The sequence below is a fragment of the Trachurus trachurus genome (genome assembly GCF_905171665.1).
Source record: "Trachurus trachurus genome assembly, chromosome: 14".
Classification (NCBI taxonomy): domain Eukaryota; kingdom Metazoa; phylum Chordata; class Actinopteri; order Carangiformes; family Carangidae; genus Trachurus; species Trachurus trachurus.
In genome coordinates, this window is record NC_139903.1 from 8082893 (window position 1) to 8107763 (window position 24871).

Sequence of the window (24871 nt, forward strand, 5' to 3'; positions counted from 1 at the left end):
CATCAAACTCATCAAATACACAATCCAACAACTCCAAAAGTTGTTTGAGGTAAATTCATGCAAAACCGCTGATGCATGTTCCCACTGGAAGCTGATGAGTTTGATGAGGGAAACCAAGAAATCCCATGAGCCTCCGTAGCATAGCTCTGAGCAGCTCGCGGCTCTGCTCCGCCGTTCTAAAAAATAGCTTGCACCGACAATTAAAGGTAACAAACCTACTCCTAAAACTATAGGGATTATGGCAATGGGCCAATTTGCTAAAATGTTGAACTATCCCTTTAAGCACGTTTCCAGCTGAGGAAGTGGCTGCATATTATTACAGTTACATGTTTAGCATGTAGTGCAACTGGGTTTGACACATGGATGTTAATATGAATGTTTATGTCTTGATAGGAATGTGAATATTATGAGGGAAAAACTTTGTTTTATTTGATACAATAAGGGTAATAAAAAATAACCATGGAAACAAAGGAGTACTATGTCAGTATTGATTTATCACTTTGTTTGTGCACTGCATTTATAGTTTGCTTTCCTAGCCTCAGCAACTACTCAGAGTGATTTACTCTACAGGTCATTTTCACCCATTCACACACACACACACACCAGTGGCGTACACTAATGATAGATCACCAGGGGTAATTTGCCCAAAGGCACTTGGACCTGCAGACTGGAGGAGCTGGGAGTTAAGCCACCAACCCAGTGATTAATGGACGACCTGCTCTGCCTCCTCAACCACAGCAGCACAAAAATTACGGGGCTAAAAAAGAAAGAAAAACAACCAACGTTTTAGTAATTTAGTAAACAGCATGAATTTTGTGCCAAATCTGCAGCAGATTCAGACTGATCTAGGAACAGCTTAACTCGTCATGTATTTACTCAAAGATACAGATGAATCAGTTCAACTACATGTCTCTTTATTAACCTGCTGTATGCAGGCCCGTTCTTGCAGCGGTTTGTAACTTTTGTGATGATATGAGCCTCGGCAAACAAACTTGATTCACAGTAAAACAAATAAATCCATAAAAATCTTACATAAGAAATAATGTGTTTGATTATCGCCCACATAAGTGACTCTTGTTAAGTGTGGGTTGATCACACAAACTGGACAATTTCATTCAAAAACCATAATGTTGTTGCGCCTTTTATGGACCATTAGAAATAGGCTTTACATAATTTAATTCCCCTCTTTTCTTAAAGGCACCCCAGAGGTAATGGACCTACCTATCATGTATCCATTTGCCTCATAGCCCATCATTTTTCTTTTTCATTTTACGCAACTGCAAAACATAAATGTTTGTTTGTCTGTTTTGTTTTTGCCTCTTTTTTTTCTTGTTACAATGTCTATTTTTGTGTGTGGTTTTCATGCACAGTCCCTTTATGTTGATCTGTTTAGCCAATAACAATATTAAAAAAAAAAAAACATTATGTTGACTTTTATGGTTTGTTTCTTTGGATAGCATCAAGTAAAGCTATCTTTCCATGAGTGGTGCTCTTACAATTTTGAGGTAAAGCTGCACCTCACTGACTTCAGGTGAGCAGCAGAACTGATCTGAATGTGCAGAGAAAACTCTGTGATCACTGTAGGAAATTACAATCTTTGTCTTTGCTTGTAAAAAATGTTTACTACGACCGGTATGTACTACTAAATACCATCTCTGCTGCTCACAAATAACTATAATTACCATAAATGTAAACGAATCATCCAGAGCAATTATTTGTAATTAGTGCAGCTCATTGTGAAGTGTTACCGAGTCAAAGGCTTTTATACTATCCAGTGCAATAACAACCTTATTATTTTGAAATAAATACCACTCTCAGGAGCTGGATAGCTTGTTTTTCGTCCTCTCCTCATCTTTGCAGAGGCTCACAAAGACTTGATTTTCATCACAGCGAGAGAGAGAGAGAGAGGGAGAGAGAGAGTCGTGGTCCGTGAATGAACCACCGCATTGTTCAGGTGCAGTGAGGCAGCCCTCTGTGAGGCTCCGTTTGTAAAGTAATCTCATAGTCTCTGGAGTGGTTTACAGACACACTGACACATCACAGACATGACATCCATCCATGCTGTGGAGGATGCATGAAAAAAAAGAAAAAAAAAGAAACCCAACATAATATTTACCTTCACAGGAAGTGAGGAGGTTCTCGGCTGAAGGCCCTCCTCTGTGTGCTGATGAAAAAGGGCAGCGTTACCTAACAGGGCTGCTAATAGCACTAATGGACATGTCTATATGACAGGGCAGCACAAACACAGGGAGTAAGTATACATTGCATTTGGACAAAGGAAGACTTTGAGATGTTGTGCATGTGAAGTCTTTAATTAGGCTAGAGCAACATTTTAAGCAGATCCCTGTATCCGACGTGACGTGTCGTGTCCTCAGTTTGAAGAGAGGAAGATTAGAAAGGAACCAGAGGAAGTTCAAAGTGGAGAGGTGGCGTTTGGTTGGATGGATGGATGAATGGATGGATGGATGGATGTTCCAGAGAAACCAACACCCTTTCCCACACTCTGGCCAATAACGTACCCCGAAGTTAGACGCTCGGATCTAAAAGTCAACACACCTAGTCATGCAGCAGGCAGGAAACACTGGGGCGTCGACAGGAAAAGGGGAGCCATTCTAGCAAGCACTGGAATTTCCATTTGCACTTTGCCACTTAAAACTCACAGAGGACAAACTTTGTGTAACACGCAGGGTAAACTTAGGTTGAAAAATAGCCACCGGTGGTGAATGTGAGGCTTCAAAATGTCAGCCTGCATGTGTGCGGGGTTTTTTTTTTTGTTTGAGCCATGCATATTTTAAATGTTTCCATGCATTTTGAATCACAGCACCCTGTTGTTTTGAAATGTACCCACCGGTTCATGAAGCGTATAACTCTAAAGCTTTCACTTCAAGCAGAAAAATGCATTTGATTTGAGATGCTTTCAGATGAAGAGCACAATTTAAACGACATGCACACGTTGTTGCACTGGAGAATAACCTTATTTCTTTGACTTAATGTTGTTGTTTTTTTCAATTATCTTATTAAAACAGTCCACTGTGTGTGACTCATGTCATCTCTGATAAGAGGGATTATATGCACAACTGACACATTTTGTCAGCATATTTCAAGACCTTTCTGTCCCACACTCTGACTCACTGTTTAGTGTTTACATGGTAATACTGGATTGCCAAGACAAATGGGTTAGTGTGAGGTTTTCAGTGAAGAGGAAAAACAGATTTGGGACTGTGAGTGTGACAGGACTTGTGTGGATATTGTAATAATATTATGGAATAATTCTCCATGGTCTCATCAGCAGAGCCAAACCACTTAACAAGTAACAATCGGTAGTTTAAAGTTTTTGTTTTACCTGTGGTTTGGCTCCTTTTCATGGTATAGTTAATGTACCCTGCAGTTGTTTTTTGGGGTAATTAAAATGCACTGTAGTGTAATTTACTCTTCAAATCTTCCCAAGCACCACTAAATACTTTATTGGTGCCTTAAAAGTTCTGAATATTCACACGGTAATTTGCAGGCTACATTAAGAAGCATTGCCCTTGACTGCTACTCCTATTATATGATTATTGTTGTTGTAAATTGCAGTATATATATCAATATATTAAACGTTTAACTGATTTAAAATAGAATTATCCAGCTACAATGCACGGCAACATGTTCATGTGAAATCTAATGAAATCTACGGCGTTTTCTTGTCTTGTCAAAGCAGCCAGACAGTCCTTCAAATCGTTATGCTGCTGTACTTACTAATTTCAAGTGAGTAAAAATACCCTGTTTTGTTTTGTTCTGTGCAGGCCATCCCATTCCCAGCAGAATAGATTGGTGTCAACAAGTTAAAAGTATGCAACTGCTTAAATTAGAGTTCTAAATTGGTTTATATCATAAATAAACTGGCTCCTCATGACAGCATCATATTATAAAGTCAGAATACAATAGGTTTATTGTGTGGTGATAAACCGCGCAGTCATAATTTCTGTGTGACTGTTGATGGTGAAACTGTAAACAAGACTCATACCTCAACACATTCAAGAATAAATGTAATTTATTTAGTGTATCAGAATCAGAATGCATTTTATTATCATTGCAGTAAAATATGTCACCATCCTCAGCTGGAGGAAGGGATTTCAGAGAGAAGAACTCTGTAGGATCCATTTTCAGAGTTCCTGAAACTTGTTTTTTTTTTTTTTTTTTTTTTGCAGGCAGACAGATAACGGTCATGTAATTACATGGGCCTGATGATTAATGCAGAGGTAGCAGCCCTGCAGAAATAGAGGTGGGATTAGGAAAAAGGAAGAAGAGATAGCACAGAACCAGAACAGGCTGTCTGTGGGAGAACACATGAAACAAAGGTATAACTGCGGTTTGCAGAATCACACCTCCACTGCGAATCTCTCACCTCTCTCTGTTATAGCACCCAGCCGACTTTTCCAACCTGATTCACAGCGTAGAAACACACAGTCACAGTCACCTTCACTGAGGGGAAGAAGTGTGGTGGAAGTCTCTGTTTGCACCCAGTGAGATGTTTATGATGTTCCCACACTCATTTGATGTGAAATAGTGTCATCCGTATGTGAATATGAGCTCTCTGATCTATTTTCCACTGTCTGATCTATCCTGCCAAGAGTCTAAATATCATTTTAGGATGGATTTTTTTTTTTTAGTGTTTGTGTTTAATTTGTGTTTGCACAGCATGTCGAAGCAAATAAATGAGCAAATACTTACATGCAAGCTTTTTCATATGGAGACAAAAATGCAAACTGACAAACTAAGTCATCTACTGATCCATGCAGCACATTTTTCTTTCGACTAACAAGACTGAACACGGGGGATTAAAAGGAATAACAGAGAAACGAGGAGCAACAAATGACTCTGCAGGCTTGTAGTGCAATTGAGGGAAAAAAGCAAAAATAGCTCTTTGCTCCATTAGAGGTTTACTTGAGGCGGGGACGTGCTCGTGTTTTCAACCACAGTCATTACAAGACACAATGAAGCAAACCACTGAGTGACCTTAACATCACAAGGAGTGACGGCAACAAAGCATCACCTCTGAAAATGCAGGAGAAAAAGACAAAATGTGAACAATACGAGACAAAATGATGCAGTGTTTAAGTTTCTTAAATCAAACCAGAAAATTACATTCAGGTTGCTTGTCATCAAATTGGATGAAATTATATCTGCTTCAAGTCTTATTGTGGCCAAAACTATGCAGACTGATTTTTGTTGGCTCCTATAGTGTCTCCAGACTCCTCTGTTTTTGCCATTGTTCTGCATGTGTGTCATCCTACCTCTCTCATTTTGCTCTCACATTGTGCACAATGAATTTAACCAGCAGAGGCCACAAGCCACAATAACTAATTATAATGTGCTGTATATTGCTGAGTGTGTAAATCTGGAGCAATATTTTTTACATCACATAAAAACATTGTTACAGATTTATACACACAGCAAGATATAAAACAACAGCTTTTAGTTACACCTTAAAGGTATTCAGAAAAGAAAATTGATTTTGAGCCCACTATGGGTCTTAAAATTTGTGTAATAACTCTTCTATCAGACGATGTAGCCCAAACTTTGTGAAAAATTCTATTTTCGAGTATATCCGGGGTGAAAGTGGGGTAGTTTTTTCCCGCATTGGATAATGCAGGCGCACTAATTATGCGTCACATTGCTCACGATTCATCAGTCAGTGATATTGGATCCGTCATCTGTCAATCAAACATCTGAGAAAAACGAGGATTATTGTGGTATATTGATATGTTGATGGGAAGAAGCGATCACCGCTAACACGCCTTTCTTGCATTCAAAAAATAAAGGGTTTATTACAAGAAAAAACTAATGTCACAAAAATGCCGAATCCTGGAGAATCTCTACAGTAGTGCCATTGTGAGATCTCTCCATCTTGGCCCAAAGCCCTAACCTTACGTTGTCTAACTCCAAAACTCCACCTTCTCTAAACAGAGGGTTGTAGCTGACCAGGATGGTCATAAACTAAGACAATATCTAACCTGTAGCCTACAATTTACCCATCTTAACATCTTGACCAGGCAGTTAACTTTTAGGCTAACGTAAACATAGATGGGGCAAACCAAATACAGGTGTTCACGAAAAGTGACTTAATCTCTGACCTAAGTGTTTAGCCTTTAGGCCAAACAAAGCATTAGTTCACATTATTACAGGTAATTTTCCTTAAGCAAGATAAGAACATACCTGAAGAAGAAAGTAAGATAATTCTGAAGATAAAAATAAAGAATGTCAGGTGGATAATACACTACAGTATGATGGAGGAGACTCATCCACCACCACCGACCAAACTCTCCTCCGTCCCTACTCCACTCGCCTCCTCGGTCCCGCCCCAAAAATTGAATATCCCGCCCGCTTGATAACGACCAATCAAATTCGTTTTCCTTACTCGGGTAAACTTGTGCGGCAACTCGTGGAAACTCGTGAAAGGAAGTGCAACAAACAGGACAAACGGCCATTTCTGAACACCTTTAACTTCTGCTGGCAAGACATGTCAACAATATCAATAGAGTATTATAGTAGTGGTCTATTGATATTGTTCACTTGTCTTTAGGCTACTATAATATTCAGTATGAGTCGTACTGTAGCATTACGTAGTATAACAAACATGGAAAGGAGAACAGAAGTGGTCCAAGAACTGAACCTTGAGGTACTCCATCTATTGTCTTTTGTAGTTGCCATCACAAAATAACCAACAAATAAGACATTCTTAAAAGTTGAAATAATAGTAGGCCTACTACTAATCTACAGGATGTGGTGTGAATGACTGACTTGCTAGATTTCTTTTTAGGGACTGGAAAACCCAGAATGAGATGAAACAACTGGTGGCAGAAAAACCGTCAACCCGTGCACAAATGTATTGCACAGCAGAGGTCTAGATTTGTTTCCATATCAGACGTCAAACAGCCGAGAGATTCTCCGCCTCCTCCTCCTCCTTCCTTTCCCAGTGTTGAGCATCACCGCTTTCATGTGTCAATGGATGTTCAGGCCCGGGGAGCCAACTAACCTTAAGCTGTCAGTGTCTGCATTAATGCATGGCTTTGCATGCGATACAGTGTCATTAAAGAAGCCGACACATGTTCCAGTGGAAGCATGAGATGTCCTCCCTTCCTCTTTGCTGTCTGCCCATGTGGAATGAATAAGAGATGTGCTTCATGGTGGGCTGAGCAATGTCAATGAAGGACCCAACGCAAATGATTCAAGAAGATGTAAATGGCAAGTAATGGTCAGGCCTGCTGCTGTCACTTGGAGCCGTAGTGGCAGAAGACGTCATTAACCCTGCAGCCAGTTATAATGATCGCTCCTCATCTCCCATCAGGCCTCGAAGCATTTCAAACAGTGCCAGTGAGGTCTCCAATGCGATGAGGGATTAATTTGATTTGCATGCTTACTAACAAGGATGTAATGTAAATTGACAGTGGAATAGTGTTATGGCAACTGCGCTTGTTGTGTGCCGCAGTGAGTGGGTTCAGTGTCACGGGTGCAGCAAGTGTGAGTTATGAATACCCCAAGTTTTCTGAATTAAACATGAGCATTATGCTCGACTTGGCAAACAGTGAATGATGTTGGTCGGCTTTACTTGCTGTTTTTAGCTCGCATGGTTCCATATTTAGAACGACGACTGCTTCCACTGCAGCATACACTGATTCAGAAAAACTTCTGAAGGCTATTTATGCATGCGCCCATGTGTGTGCACGGCAGCCGCACGGTAGCATCTGCATTCATGTGTTCCACACGTGAAGCAGAGGGAAGCAGCTTTGTGAATGACTTGTGTGCACAGTGCATGAAACCGTGCCGAGGTCATGAATGGCGGTGGCTTTGCGTGAATGGAAGCAGAAGAGCGGGTTATATGGATTACATACATTATGCACATACACAGCACAACAGACGTCTCTTTCAGGATACACACCAAGAGAAACACACAGTTTTAATTTAACACAGACAACCACTCCTCTGCACCAGTACAAGAGGTCAAGGGTGTTAATTTCAATATTATTCATCATTAAACATGGATAGATTGAAAGGAAATGAATCCAGGATATTCCCTTATTTTTATGCTGCCTAATTAAGAGTGCTTCAGACCTAGAGAGCACATTACATTACATTTGATATTTAACTTTCCTGGGTAATTAAGTGCTCTCTAACTGCACTGAATCAGTTATGCTCTAATACTTTGCAGAAGTTGATCTGTATATTATCTACACATAGGCCGTGTCCCATTTGTCAAACCAGTAAGTCATTGCAGTAAAACCTCTTCTCTCTCCTCTTCTTCTGACAAATCTGAGTAACTGTTGGGTTGTTTTAGAGCACTATACCATGAGGTTGACATTTTAGGGTTTTTAGTCCATAACTGCATGGATGGCTGCTATAAATTTTGATACAGACAATCAAGGTGCTCAGATGACAAAGCTTAATATCTTGAGTCTCTTCCTCTGATGCCACCGGCAGGTCACAGGCTTCTCTAATCCACAAGATACCATCTACTAGATGGATTGCCCTGAAATTTAGAGCAGGCATTTCCTGTTGTCTTTAAAACTAATCACATCCCCAACCTCAGCTGCACTTGGTCTCCGCTAATTAGCAACCGTTACCATGCTAATACACGAAACTTTGGATGGTGAACATGATAAGTGTTAAACCAGCTCAACATCAACACGTACACATTATTGTCATTGCCAGCATGTTTGTGTTACGGTCTCACAGAGCTGCGACTGTGCGTGTGGACCAGATTTACTGTTACATGTGGAGCAGTGCCATGTTGTATTCCTGAGTCATAAATCTCAAAGTCTGGCATATGGAAAGTAATTTCCATACATACAGTACAGTTCGTAAACTACATACTGACAGTATAAATATACACTGCCCATCCCCCCCAAAAAAAAGGCACACACTCTAATATTTCATTGGACCGCCTTTAGCTTTGATTACGGCACACATTTGCTGTGGCATCGTTTCAATAAGCTTCTGAAATGTCACAACATTTATTTCCGTCCAGACTTGCATTAATTTTTCAAAGATTCTCATTGGGGTTAAGGTTTCTGGACTCTGTGGTCACATCAGACCACAACATTTTGGCAAATTGGCCCATTGCCATAATCCCTATAGTCATAGCAGTAGGTTTGTTACCTTTAATTGTCGGTGCAAGCTACTTTTAGAACGGCGGAGCAGAGCCGTGAGCTGCTCAGAGCTACGCTACGGAGGCTAATGGGATTTCTTGGTTTCCCTCATCAAACTCATTGAATACACAATCCAACAACTCCACAACGCTCTGGTGGACAAGTTGTGACCTGCACATACACCACGCTATGAGAAAATAACAGAACGTTACCAGACAGAGTTGTTTTAGAGGTCAATTCATGCAAAACAGCTGATGCACGTTGCCGTCGAGGGCAGTTTTTTAGCAAGCAGTCTCTGAATTTCCCTCTAAAACAACTCTGTCTGGTAACGTTCTGTTATTATCTCATAGCGTGCATGTGCAGGTCACAACTTGTCCACCAGAGCGTTTTGGAGTTGTTGGATTGTGTATTTGATGAGTTTGATGAGGGAAACCAAGAAATCCCATTAGCCTTCGTAGCGTAGCTCTGAGCAGCTCACGGCTCTGCTCCACCGTTCTAAAAATAGCTTGCACCTACAATTAAAGGTAACAAACCTACTGCTATGACTATAGGGATTATGGCAATGGGCCAATTTGCCAAAATGTTGAACTATCCTAATAGTCTCAGCAATCTCCTTAGATGTTTTATTTGCTTGATGCATGCCAATAATTTGACCCTTCTGAAACAGATTAACATTTTTTCCACGACCACAGGAAGTGTCTTCCGACATGGTTGTTCAAGAAATGAGACTGCATCAGTTAGGGTTAAATAAGTTGTTGCCAGCTGAAACATAATCATCCATGCAGTAATTATCCAATGAGTGACTTTTTTTTTTTGACGGGCAGCATAGATTGAACAGCTTTGTTTATGAATTGCTCAATTACTTTTTCCCTCTAACAACACCTCAAGAATGAAGACCACTGGTAAAAAAAAATCCTGGATCAGCATTGTCGTGCGCTTCTACTCTCAGTTCCTCTGTCTGGGTCCCTCTAATAATAGCCCACCTTTTTACTAAATGATGTTGGGGTTGGTACATGCGTCACATTTGACCCAGCTACCATCACTCACCACAGACTCTCAAATATGTCGATTTCTAACCGATTTATCTATTAATTAAAAGTAGCACATTTCCAATCATTCATTAGTCCAATTTTACTTAAAAGGTGACATAAAACAAAAAAAAGGTGACTTTCAGATGTGAAGTGGAGGAGCCCAGTTTGATATCACATTTTTGTTTATGTGACCCCTTTTGGGATCAAAAAAGAGCTGTGTGCCAACCAACTCCTGTTGCCAACCAATCCCAGTCTCACCTCCCCTGTGTCTCTGTTACAAGAGCACGGAGCTGTTAAACCACAAATGAATGAATGTCATTGAAAGAGGGTCACTGAAATGAGTGATAAATGGGCTCGATGGATTATTCATGATGGCAGGTGAAACACTTGGCACTGCATACTGATGCATACCACACCATACCATCCATGATGAAACTGTCTGTTAACTCTTATCCCTCAGATTTGTCCACCCCAAAGAAAGCCTTTTGTGCTGCAAAGTTGATAATGAAGTCTAAAAAACTTCTAGTATGAAAACGGGGAATAGGATGGGGGTGATTCATTCATTTCATATTCACCAGGTATTTTTCTTTTCCTTGATTTACTTTCATTATCCCAGATGAAGCATGATTCTGTCTTAATCCTGTTTTTCCTACATCAAAAAATATACATTCACCACCTTATGTGCAAGCTCTACATATGATGCACTTCAGATGACCTCATTCTCCACCGACTCCACCGCAGGAATCATCACATGTTCTCCCTTTCAACATATGGCAGCAAGAGAGAGAAAGAAAGAGAGAGAGAGAGGATGAAGATTTATTTTCTCTCGGAAAACCTCAGGAAATGGACTCGAATTCTGTCCGTTCATGAGCCTCATGTTCCAAATGAATCCTAAAAAAAAAATCCTATTTCAGGAACATGACATTAGAGAAGAAAATGTGGCGGGAGAGACACAATAATAAACAGTGCATGATGGTGGTATATATGATACTGTATCCTAAAGGGATGGGAACAGATGAATAGGTTATATATATGAATCTTGTGTTGATTGTTCTTCTGACCTGTTTTTCACAGCACAGTCGTGTGTTTACATTAACAATCTTGGATGTTAGCAGCAGCATCTTTGAATCTCATGTTTTGATGGCAGGTGAATCTATTTCTTAATCCTTCCTCCAAGCTCAGATCAATTTGATCGATTGACAAACGAGTCGATTCGTTTCATGACTGATTGAAGTGATTCTCATATGGACACATTTAGCTAATGACATTCATACCGAGAGCCTCATTAGACTGTAAGAATGTCCGGTGATCTCTGACACAGTCAATAGCGTGGAAAGCTTTGCTGCCAGTCACTGTGACCCAGGTGGAAGTCATCATCAGACTGGCTGTGTTTTTTTCTTGAAAAGGCCCTTCCCTTCCCTTCCCATTTCTGCCTCAACCTATAGAATTACATTGGCTGGTGATAACAGACGTGTCTATAAAGAGACGGAGGGGTGTAGTGGGTTCAGTCTGCAGGATGCTCGGCTTGGGCTGTGGTAAAAGAGGTAAAAGGGCAGCCGAAATCTGTGCAGCAGGCAAAATGCCACAGTATGTTAGCATGCAGTGTAGCTTCTGTAGCCTGTGGACAGTGGTGTATGTGTGTGTGTGTGTGTGTGTGTGTGTGTGTGTGTGTGTGTGTGTGTGTGTGTGTGTGTGTGTGTGTGTGTGTGTGTGTAGACAAAGAGTGGGAACCAATCCAAGAGAACTCACACACCCACAGGGGCCAGAGTTGAATGTTATCTGCAAACAATACTTTGGAGTCACATTGACACTGAAGAAAAAGAAAAAATGTCTTCAGGTCTCAAGTTTATTCAAATTCTTTTCAAATACAGTGACACAGGTGTAATTCCCCTCAGCCACCTGCCTCTCTGAATTCTGATTAAAGGGATAGTTCAACATTTTTTGGCAAATTGGCCCATTGCCATAATCCCTATAGTCATAGCAGTAGGTTTGTTACCTTTAATTGTAGGTGCAAGCTATTTTTAGAACGGCAGAGCAGAGCCGCGAGCTGCTCAGAGCTACGCTACGGAGGCTAATGGGATTTCTTGGTTTCTCTCATCAAACTCATCAAATACACAATCCAACAACTCCAAAATGCTCTGGTGGACAAGTTGTGACCTGTACATTCACCACACTATGAGATAATAACAGAACGTTACCAGACAGAGTTGTTTTAGAGGTAAATACAGAGACTGCTTGCTAAAAAACTGTCCCTGAAGGCAACGTGCATCAGCGGTTTTGCATGAATTTACCTCTGAAACAACTCTGTCTGGTAACGTTCTGTTATTATCTCATAGCGTGGTGAATGTGCAGGTCACAACTTGTCCACCAGAGCGTTTTGGAGTTGTTGGATTGTGTATTTGATGAGTTTGATGAGGGAAACCAAGAAATCCCATTAGTCTCCGTAGCGTAGCTCTGAGCAGCTCGCGGCTCTGCTCCGCCGTTCTAAAAACATCTTACACCGACAAATAAAGGTAATGAATTACTGCTATGACTATAGATAGATATAGTGATTATGGCAATGGGCCAATTTGCCAAAATGTTGAACTATCCCTTTAAGTGTTTCTGCATTTTTACACAACAACAAGTAAAGTGTGTGTGCAAACAACACACACACACACACACACACACTCTGTTTTGCATACAAACAACCGAAACCCTTCTGGAGTCAATCCCAGCTTTCAGACCGTCCAGTGAATCCATCTGATGCAGGAGTAGGCAGCAGGCAACAGAGGCCTCGTGGGACTGAGGGGGATTTATGGGATGTAGGCAGCAGGGTAATCCACGCAGTACTCTCTCCCACCAGCACTAAACATTAAATATTCATTTCCACGTAGGAGACACAGTCTGCTACTGCTCTCGTACTCTGTTGCAGCAGGTAGAACTGATTAATACACTGTAATTACTTTTGAAAGAAATGTAGCGTCTTTGCTGGATGGTAGCGTAGCGTAATATTCATGTGGTTTAATAGGCTTTAATAAGACTGTCTGGCTTTTATAATTTCATATCTTTGATTTTAGCAAGCACATTTGCTGATGTCAATGAAATGTTAAATTATTTCTTCTTATTATTTGATATTGTTTTCAAAAGGAATGGGATCTACCCTGTGTGGTCACTCCAATAAAATGAGACTAATTTGGTGTATTATGTCATTTTGAAAATGATGTAATACCATTATATTATGAGCGATCATGTTCCTTCAGATAACAGCGTTTTTTAAAACCACAAAAAAGGATGGGATCATCTACAGTATGAAGCATCTGAGGAGTCGAGTTGTAAGGAAATCTATCATAGAGTGTGTGTGTGTGTGTGTGTTTGCGCAGGGTAAAGCACCTGCAGTATATCAGACTGGGTGTGTGAGCTCGAGGTGTGGACCAGCTGCGATCATTTACAGTACGAGCTCACACCCATCATACAGTAAGACGGCTTTAATAAATTAAATGATGCAGCCAGAAGATATTTTTAGGTTGTGAGCAAAGCAGTTGACTTGTTTAATGAGAGGCAGAGTGAGAGAGAGAGCTCACATTGATCTCAGCATATTGTATTGTTTGCAGGAATAATCTCTGTGAGATCTTTGGGCGCCACCTTGTGGTCGAAAATCTTTAAAGCGTGACATACAGTACACCTGTCTGATTGATTGGGCATATAAACATGTTTACATCAGCCTGTAGTTAGTTCATGTCTTTCTTCTCTTTATCTTTCTTAATCCACACACACACTGCAATACTATCTTAAAATGTATTACATATACATTAAAAGGGAAAACAGACACACACACAGGTGACATTGAAAATAAGACTTGCTGCTACATCTGTATCTTGAATAATAATAAAAAAAAAACTAACAAAGAATTATTCATCTGATCGAGGGAGACTGTGAATCACCGCTTTGTCTCTCCTCTCCACTTGTCAGGGATAGATAGGATGCAAAGAAACTCTCTCCCCATGGTGTATTTCTCAGAAGAACACAAAAGGTGTGATGTACTTGATTAGCATTGCCGTATATATCTATGAATATCCCATATACAGTATGTGTTAGTTGTGAACGTATATGTACTTGTGTTTTGTGCTGCACTGCAGGGATTTGTTTGATTTAGAAGACATCAGCATATTGCAGCAATTCTGGTTTTCTTTTTTCTACAATACATGGTACGGTAACATGCTTGTAATAAAGGGATAAAGAAGTGGATCCTAACAGTCTTTTGGTGGCATGCGAATGAATGAAATCATGTATGAAATCAATACAGTGAAATGGATAATCATCAACTTTTTAAAAAATACTGTAAATCTATATTCCTGAAACTTATTGTATTTTTTTTTCTCATCATGTATAATATGTAATGGCCTGTTACTGTACAGCCCCTTTGCATCAGGAATGTAAATAGCGCCAGTAAATTCAATAATTAATATTGTTTATTAAAATAAAGGCAAAAAGGAAAAAGAAGGATACCAGGAAGGCAAGTGTTTGAAGTTGTGCTGTCTATTTGCTGCAGACTTTTCTGCGCTTTAACTACAAGGCAGCTTCTTTGAAGTTGGTAAAATGTTCAATCTCAGCTATCCTCTAAATAAATAATTGCAAAAAAAATTAAAACATAACCCTGGGACTTGATGCCCTTTGACTTCAAATTCAGCAGTATTTCACATTTCACGGTAATTAAATTGGGAAAAATGAGAAAATAACATTTTTGTTTGTCTCAAGCTTTTTACATTTTTGTTGTATATGTGCATGTGAACTAACACTGATCTGAATCACAATGGAGTGAGACTTTTAAAGAACAAGTTTGGCTTGGTGTCAAATAATCTTAATCTGTAGTACAATGTTCTCACAAATGTTTTCCAACCAATAAAATATGTTGTTTTGTAGCATTTAACACCGAGAGATAAGGAAAAAGAGCATGCTTACAAAAGCCTTTTAATAATTTTCATACAAATTAAACCATTGTAAAGATAAGTCAAAAAAAAAGGTAACAATGAAGGAATGGTTATTCCTGCCACAAGGCCTCGGTGATGAACAGAAGAACTGTGCTAAATTCAGAATTAAGCCAAATTTCAGTAAATAAACTTGAATTCAAACAATATTTAAGTTGAACAAAGAAGAAACTTTTAGGGTTCATGGGTTTAGGGTTTCGTCCACTCTGTCCTCAGTCTTCTATCTTCAATGCAATTCAACGCTGAATTCAAATTTGAGTAAAAGCCTGTTCTGAATTGACTCCGACTCCAGAGGAAGATCGACAACATAAAAACTTCACAGATTAAGAAAACAAAGTTGTCATATTCATTACGAGGTATCCATCGAAGCTGTTTCTGAAATGTAAGAACAAATATTTCCTCCAGGTTATGAACAAATTAAAGTTTTACAAATGATAAAATGTTTCATTATCAAGTTCATAATAGGATCTTTTATTTTATGTTTTAGCTCTATTCTCTTTTATTGTCTGTGCTGTGTGTCTGTTGTTGTGTTATGTCTTGTGTTATGTTTCGCTATGGACCCAGAGTCCGAAATAAAGATATATATATATATATATATTTGAAATAACACAAAGGGAAATTTGACCCCAGTGACATGTTAGTAGTAGTACTTTTTTTTGCATTTGCCAGTACTGTATCTGTTGTTTCCTCTGCTTTGCTGTGGAAACTATAAACCAATCAGCATGACAGAGCAGTGACTGGATAAGAGTCTGTTTTCAGCATTTTGATGCATTGTTGGACTTGGATTCAACTTGGGCTAAACAGAGAGAATGAGAAACAAACTCACGTGTTTCATTAAAGAGGAAGGAATCCTGATACTCCTTCATGTATTGAGAGGATCTGGCCTCGTCCAAGAACAGCGAATAGACTCTTTTAATGTCCTCCACCTGAACCTCCGTCCCCTGAGGAAGCCAAAACACACAGATGAGCCCGACACTCAAGCAATTAGAAATAATCTGTTGCGATTAAAAAGCACTTTCTAACAGACATCGATGACAATTAAAGGGATAGTTCACCCAAAATTCAAATTGCACTCATTATCTACTCACCCTCATGTCGACTAAGGGCTGGGAGAAGTTTCAGAGTTATCCGTGGCTTCTCTGAGTTACAGGGGGTCTCGGCATAGCAGTGCATGTCCATATGACGGTTGCAAATGGATATCACTTTTCTTCGCAACAAAAAGACACACCAAAAAACATCCAAATACCTCCATGCTGCTTGTTTTGGATCCAATTTGGACGAACCAGGAAGAGGAGCTTCCGCTACAAAAAAGTGGTATCCATTTGCAACCATTATATGGACATGAACTGCTACGCCGAGACCCCCTGTAACTCAGAGAAGCCATGGATAACTCAGAAACTTCTCCCAGCCCTTAGTCGACATGAGGGTGAGTAGATAATGAGTGCAATTTGAATTTTGGGTGAACTATCCCTTTAACACGTATTACAGCTACAGGTTTAACATAAAAGGGACTGAGCTGACCTTGCGTTTGCGACACACCAGTCCCGCGGTGCTGATCAGCTGAATGGCGTAGCGCAGCGATGTCTCCATGCCGATGCGAGTCAGGACAGTGTGAGCCTCCTCGCTCAGCTCCACATCCTCCTCCTCACACCTGAAAGGAAACCCCGACAGACTCAGGTCATTTCTACTGTGGATAGAAGAAGAAGGGAAACAATGTTTGCTCACGGACGATCAGAGCGAATTCTCACCGGATCTTGAGGATCTGCCTCGTCTCTTTTTCGGTGTACGGGGAGGTGGCAATGATGAGCAGGCGATCCAGCAGGTCGATAGGGATGCCATGGGGGCTCTGATAGTTTGTGCCGCGGATACTGAGAGACAAAGAAAGAGGATATTCAGTGACACATCAAAACTAATGCTTTTTTTTTTTTAAAGGGATACCTCACCCAAAATCGATAATTAACCCAATTTTCTACTCACCATCATGCCAAGGAAGGTTTCAGAGAACTTTCAGAGTCATCAAAACGCTTTTGGAGTTCCAGCGGGGGTCCGGCTGGCAACGGATTTTCATATATTGGCGGCAGATAGAGTTCAAAACACACACTATGAAACATCCAGATACCTCCATACTGCTCGTCTGTACTGACCCAAGTGTCCTGAAGCCGCCACATGAAAAAGTTGTTCGGAAAAAAAAAATCTGATCTCTGTTTTTAGCCTTGTTGTAGCAGTAGCTCCCAGTCTGTTGATGTTTATGCACATGCAGGAAATTTGCTACGAGATGTTCGTTCGTCGTTGTAAACCATTGGGATGTATGATGTAAACACGGAAGAACATCTCACAGCAAATCTCGTGCAGCCACTGGGAGCTACTGCTACAACAAGGCTAAAAACAGAGATCACATTAATTTTTTTTTCCGAACAACTTTTTCATGTGGCGGCTTCAGGACACTTGGGTCAGTACGGACGAGCAGTATGGAGGTATCTGGATGTTTCATAGTGTGTTTTGAGCTCTATCCACCACCATTATATGAAAATCTGTTGCCAGCCGGACCCCCCCTGGAACTCCAAAAGCGTTTTGATAACTCCCAAAGTTCTCCAAACCCTTCCTTGGGATGACGGTGAGTAGAACATTTGTGAATTATTGATTTTGGGTGAAGTACCCCTTTAAATTGTTGAGCTGTATTAAACATTTTCCTTTCCCACATGACCACAAAGTTACATAAAAAAAATCTGAAAATGAATGCGAATGGGATTTGAAGCATGAATTCTTATACAGCCAATATTTCTACAGAATCCAGATTTATTTATTGGGAGTCAAAAATGGAATCTGACATTTCTACATTGCTTTAATATCATAACGAGGTGCCTCAAGAAGTTAGATAGGAGTTAAAGTAAGATGCAAACAATACCGTGTGATGCCTCTATTGGTGGCCATGATGAGAACTGGGGACAGGTCACTCTCCAGGGCACGGTTCAGGAAGGAAAAGCACTCCATGTCCAGCATATGGACCTCGTCAATAAATAAGACCTGCAGCCACAGACAGAAAAACATGAGTCAAGTACGAATCACTCAGAAATGGCAAATAGAAAAAACACATACAGTACACACAGACAGTGGTGAACTTACCCCTGGGATGATCTCTGCTTTGCCCTCTTCCCTCCATTCACACACTTTCGCATTTATCTGCTCCCGGACTTCAGACTTTATCTCTCCGGTGTCTCCAGAGAAGAGAGCCAGGAAGCCTTGTGTACGGCTGTTGATGACGTCAATCTCATGGAGGGACACGGTGTGGACGACCTCTTTCCTCTTCTGCAGCTCTCCCTCTGGACACTGTACAAACTGGGTCTATAACAGACAGAGAATTACAGTGAAAATGTTTACACAGGGTTTCTGCACGTACCAGCAAATCTAATTTAATGCTTTTTAATGCCATTTCAAACATTTTTAATGCCCGTGACTGCAAATACTATACGTTTGTGTGTGTATACTAACCTATATACACATACACACAACCAATTACTTGGCTCCGATTTTTGCCAATACCGATTAAAAAAAAAAAAAAAAAGTCAACAGTACCACCACCTAAAAAATATTCATTTAGAAAATGCTCCATTTCTTTACCCCGTTTAATTTTACTGTAGATTAATTGTATCATTCCCCTATTTTTCTGCTCTATTACAATATTGTATTACATATTGTAATTCCTCAATAACTAGCCCATGGTATTTATTGCAGTATTGTAAGACATCATTATATCAAAGTCTCACTGTATGATAATACCATAAGCTCCACAGTGCAATATTTATTCCACTATCTATAAGTCAACAACAAGAATATTTGGTCAAACTTTTTACAAACTGTTGTAAGTGTGAATTACAGCATCTGGACTTTGGTGACCTGACAACATACCTGAGCTCCCATGGCATCATAGTCTCTAGCTCTGGTGAAGGAGCGGCCCAGCTTGCTAATCTTTCCAGTAGCTTTGTCAATGGTAATAACATCACTGAAAGACAATGGAGAAATACCATTGAAATCACACATGGCTGCTGGTCATCAGGTCTGATATTATGAAACTGTGAAAAATAGGATAAGAAACAATGAACAACAGATGAACCTACCCTGCTTGTACTTTCTCTTTACTGAGACTGTCGATCATCTTGTTGCCCAGGTCGTATATCGTCTCCATCTCAGTAGTCTTAAGAGTCAGCTTGCCCACTTTCGCACCCTGGTGGAAGGATAGAAAGAAGTATTTGAATTAAATGAATAAACCACAGTGGTCATTTTTGAATACTGTTAAATTCAAATATTAATATGTATTAATATGTAAACAGCAGCCTACCGTTCCAGTGGCCGGTCTATCAATCTGGATCTCCACCACTTCTCCTTCAATAATCTCTGTTTCCTCTCTGTAACAAAAACACAGCAGCTCCTGGACAACAGTTCCTCTCAAACAATAAGATTTACGGGTACAATTTATGCGTTTGTGCACTCACTTGATCCTCACACCGATGGCTTTTCTAAAAGCTTGGCTAAGTGCTTCAGTCTTGCTCATCTCCAGAGAGAAGATCTCACTGCCGGCCAGTGCTGTGAAGGGCGTATCAGGGCCAAGAGACTGGGCAATGCCTGCAGGAAAAAAAAGTTTCAAGTGAACCCGCACTCTGCCAAACGAACTGCGAGAAGGAGCTTTTTTCGAAACTCTTTCTTTACAAAAATAAAATGTAAGCCAATTGCACATCAATGCAGGGATGCAAACGGGTCAGGACCAAAAAAGAGAGGAATTGTCTTGGGGGGGGGGGGATATTAACAATATCACAGAAAAGTCAACAATATCACAGAAAAGTCTATTTCCAGTAGTTCAACCCCAACCAAGTATTGAGTGCATATAGATGGACAGTTTTCAGAAGGCCAACATTTCTATATTAAAAATGCTTAAAAAAAATAAAAACCATTGCAATATTTCAATTTTGGAGATACTGATTTTTAGGTCTTCACTGAATGTAAGTCATAATTATTACTATTAAAATAAACTGAAGAAATAAAGACATGGGATTTAACATCCCATTCAGTGTGTAATGGACATATAGGCCGATATAATGTGTTAGTTTCACTTTAATTGAACACATTCTACATCGCGGAGGCGACGTCTCTCCTTCACCTCTGAAACGGGGCAGAGCTCCGTGGGAGACACCTGCCTGACACAGCAACGGACATGCACGGGGGGGAAAACGGCGGCGCCGTCGCACCGAATGCACGCGGATACGCGCCGCTTTGGGTAACGAGCGCGCACGTCGCGTCTACATTGGAGGTGAATAGGAAGGCTCTGGGACTGATTGACTGTGGACCACCACCAGTCTGATCAGGTCCATCACAGCACAGCAGCTGCAGCTCTGCCCCGCTGTCACATGATGCATATCAGCGCAATCTGTTTACATTAAACCGACATCAGGAGAATAATGAGAATTATGATTAAAAAATATATATATTTGTTTCGAATTTTGGCCCCTGGATCATGATTTTTTTGGGCGCATTCTTGGTAAAAAAAAAAAAATCCTCTAAAAAAAAAAGACAGTTGGGATGCATAATGTGTCTCATAACAGTATACTGTGCGTCACGTTATCGCCCCCCCCCCCCCCCCCCCCCCCTCCCCCCCCTCTTTACTGAGCTGGCCGGTACTGGGTAGGCTATAGCGTCCTGCTGATCACCGCGCTGAGGCACCGGCCGGTCTGAGCTGCGTTCATGTGCCGACTTTAAAACTCTCCAGTCAGTGACCTGGTGGCGGCTGTTTTGGTCGTCAGCATTTTATCCACGCAGCGACCGTCCACGGCTTAGTGGTGTTTTATTCTAGGGGTCGGTGGCGGCTGTGAGACAGCAGCGGCTCCACGGTGAGGGGGGGGGGCAGCTTCTGCTCACCTGACTCTGTGCAGCTTCTTCATTAAATCCAAACAGTCCGACACAGCGACGCACTGCTCCTCTTTGACTCTAAAGTCTCTGTAGCTCATCAGCCCGGAACTCGCCTCATGGACCAGAAGCGACGGCGGCGTTTGGCCTCAGACGTCTCGGACTTACAGAGCAGCTACAGCAGCGTTGTGACCTCAACCATGGTTGGTGAGAGCAGAAATGTTGTTGTAGGCCTGTGCATATTCTCATTTGTCCAGGTCATAGTATTTCAAAGGAGGTTAAATCGAAAGCAACTGGACTTATACTGAGTCTCCACACCAGATAGTTGGACCAGTCCCAGCCTGGTCAGATGCTACATGAACTGATGAAGCCTCTTGGATGAGAGGTGAAACGTCTTCCTAGACTTTTTTTTCAAAGGAGGTTAAATCGAAAGCAACTGGACTTAGTTATAATAAGTAAATAACTAAGTCCAGTTGCTTTCGATTTAACCTCCTTTGAAAAAAAAAAAAAAAAATTGTTGTAGTGAAAATAGGCGGGCTCGTGAATTTTTTTTGAAACGAGTGAAAACGAGCGCTAATTCGCTTATCTCGCGTATCTCGCGTTTGGTTGCGCGTAAAAGCTCGCGCGAAAAAAAAGCGTTCCTCGTCCTCCAAACACGATGAAATAGACGAAGACGCGAAGGTCCCGTCGCCATAAAAGAATCGGGTGTATTGCGTCGCAAAAAAAAAAAGTCGCGTCTACCGCGTCTCGCGCCTAATCGCGTCTTTGCGTCACGGCCTTTTACACCGCGGACGTAACGAATAAACGGTGACGGTGTGAACGAACAACATAGAACAGGACCAGACGTGGCGTTGTTTCCTCTTTTCACCGACAGCTCCACTCTCCCTTACTTACACTAACTACTGTTATTGTTGAGGCCAGAGGATTGTGGGATTTGTAGTTTTTGACCAATCGCAGGTTGTGCTCTTTCTTTTTTGTGATTTTCCTGGTTCACACATGTTTGTTTTTTTTTAGGGGCAAATGCGAGCGAAATGCTCGCCCATGGTGGGCATACGAAAATTTAAGAGCTGTCTTATTTAAGTCTTGAACACAATAATTCAACAAATTTAAGACATTTTAAGGCCTAAAAGTGTGTAATGGACATATAGGCCTATATAATGTGCTATAACCAGAGACAACCATGAATGAGTTCGCCTCAGTTTCACGTGATTGTCACTGTCAGCCTGTTAGAAAAACATTTTACTGACCCCAGCTGAGACCCCCCCCTCCCAAAAACAAAAACTCTTCGGATCTGAACGATTCACACAAGTCACCTAATTGGTCATGAAAAAAGCGAGTTTCGCTTTTCGGCGCGCTGTTTGCATCCCTGTCAATGAAAGGCAACAATATCACTTCCAGGATAGGATGATGAAATGACAATGTTTAGAGACTAGAGCCTCCTGCAAAGCGCTTACCCATGGCAATGGCGGTCTTTCCTGTGCCAGGTTGGCCAGCAATCAGCACTGCCCTGCCAGCAATGTGGCCATCTTTGATCATCTCCAGAATGACCCCTGCTGCCCGACGGGAGGCCAGCTGGCCAACCATCCCCTGAGAGACCTGCCAGCGAATAGAAACAGGTATCCTTGAGACTAAATGTAAAACATATTCATGCACATCTGCATACTGTGAACTGTAGCGCAATATAGTCTTTAAACTCACAACATTTCTGCTTTGAACTAGCCTCACAGTTATTTAATTTCTATTACCTGTCTTGGCTCCAAAGCATCGTCCAAACCAAGGCCACGGATGTGAGAATGTGCACCTGAACACATAAGAAAACACATTCATATTTACAGCATTCAGGAGGAGAGTGAATTTAGGCAGCATTTGCATCTATAAATGTGTTGTAACACATCAAGCACTTGTTTATTTACATCTATCTACTAACATTTCAACTGTCAGGGTCTCCTGTAAATATGGATGCTTACCAATTCTCTCAATCCGCATGATATCACGAACCTCGGGAACCTTTGGGGTCGCCATCTCTGCTACAATAACAAAAAAAAAAGAAACAAACAAGCGTCCTAAATATTAAAATAAAATGGAAATTGGTGAAAATCACTCCTAGCCTTAATCCTTCACTCCATGACACATGTTAAACCATTACATGAAAACTGTTAAAGAGGGGGGGGATTGAATGTGCATTGTACCACTGTAACATCAGTGGTACAATGCACATTCAATTGTGTTTTGAATCCTATTCACAAGAAGTGGTATATCTTCATCAACAACATGACGGTCTTAATTGTGTTAATATATTTTCATTTCCACATTTATGTTGAAAATAAAAACGTCAATTTGAATAGCTAGTATGCATGATTGACAAACATTGTTGACAGTGTCATCAGTTAACAACCCTAGCGTTACTCACTGTACCTGTTTAATATGAACCTGTGTATTATTAGAGTAGCTTAGTGTTGAATGTACAATAACAAGATACGTTTATACACAACACTAGGCCCGGTTTAATATAACACACGATTTTATACAATATCTGGCCTAAAAAAACCTCTGTTGACCTTTGTGAACTCTTCAAAACTAACCGATCAGTTTTATACCAAGTTAGTTAATGCAGCTAAAGAAGCAAATGAACTCAACTACCGGTAATTGTTAGAAAAGCCTGTGTCTTGTCCAGTCGGTTGTCATAGTGACAGTCCCAACGCACGCCTCAACACAAAAGTGGCCCAACGGCTACGCTAGCTAAGTTACTAACGCCGTTTTACTTCTAATATCATTTAAAAGGCTCACTTTTACATAAACAACAAACCGCTGAGTTGTCGGCAAACTCAACTTGAGCCAAACGACATGCGAAAGACCCCAATGTAAGTTCTCCATAATAACGCTGGTTCTTCTAGTAACGTTAGAGAAACACAATGCTAACGCTAGCTGATGTTAGCTCCATTCATGAGGTTTCTGTCTTCTGTAACTAACTGTTGTTGTGTCCGGACGAAGAAGTAACGCCGGCGGATTTAGCTAAAATTACGCCTGTAGGGATATAAATACATAAAACCCAAGATGGACCCTTATGTATTCGATTTATCGTATGAGATACACACACTCACCTGTGCAGCCACACTTGTGAAAATGTGAGAATGCGGCGCTTCTTTCTGATGGTGCGCAGCGTAAATGTGTCCGGACAGAAACAAGGTCTTCAGTTCACGCTTTCCGGCTCACCACCGCCTGTAGAAGAGTCTATGCTGTAGACATGGTGGGAATGAGGGAAGGGAATACAAATAAAATAGATTTAAAGGGAGGTAATTTACCCGGGAAAATAATTGATTTTCTATCAGTCGTTTTACTTCACTGTGTTTAGTTTATGTTTATTTTGAGGGAGCTTGAATCTACATTAGGCTACTGTCGTTGTGTAGAATGAGGTAAGAGCACTTAGGGTTAGGGTTACCCTATTTGTTGTAGGCTACAACAGAAAGACACTTCATTCGATGATTTTCACGTTTTACTTGTCTGTGTCTCTTGTTCTCTCGTTTAAACGACATTTAGAAACTGAATATCACATGTTTTTCTCTTTAAGTCTTGTTTGTGTACAACAAACAAGTAGGCTATCAAGGCCTCACAATTGCTTTTTACTTTGTAGGATTAATAGACAAACATGTAGGCTACCTTCTGATAGGTAGGGTGAATTTGTTCAGGTAGGACACCTGGGTTGTAGTTCTACTATGCCAAAGCCATATGGTAGAGCTTTTTTTGCCACTTTTTTTTATGCCACTCTGCTTGCTCTTCTTATTTTTTATTTATCTTTTCACACACAGAAGCAGCCTTCCCAGGAGGGAAATGAATGGTGGCCACTGGCTAG

At 40.8% G+C, this 24871-nt stretch overlaps 1 protein-coding gene across 1 annotated transcript; it reads right to left on the minus strand.

Annotated features, from left to right (window-relative positions):
- Positions 1-15159: 15159 nt before the first annotated feature.
- Positions 15160-24145, minus strand: ruvbl2 (RuvB-like AAA ATPase 2). The gene is made up of 14 exons (XM_083987422.1): positions 24123-24145; positions 22989-23045; positions 22767-22822; positions 22476-22617; positions 19617-19746; positions 19463-19529; positions 19242-19348; positions 19033-19126; positions 18250-18468; positions 18032-18150; positions 16875-16994; positions 16648-16777; positions 15953-16067; positions 15160-15501 (listed from the first exon to the last, which is right to left on the minus strand). Exons 2-14 carry the CDS (start codon positions 23041-23043, stop codon positions 15476-15478), a joined length of 1380 nt encoding a protein of 459 aa, XP_083843548.1. The 5' UTR covers positions 23044-23045; positions 24123-24145; the 3' UTR covers positions 15160-15475.
- Between the last annotated feature and the right edge of the window lie 726 nt (positions 24146-24871).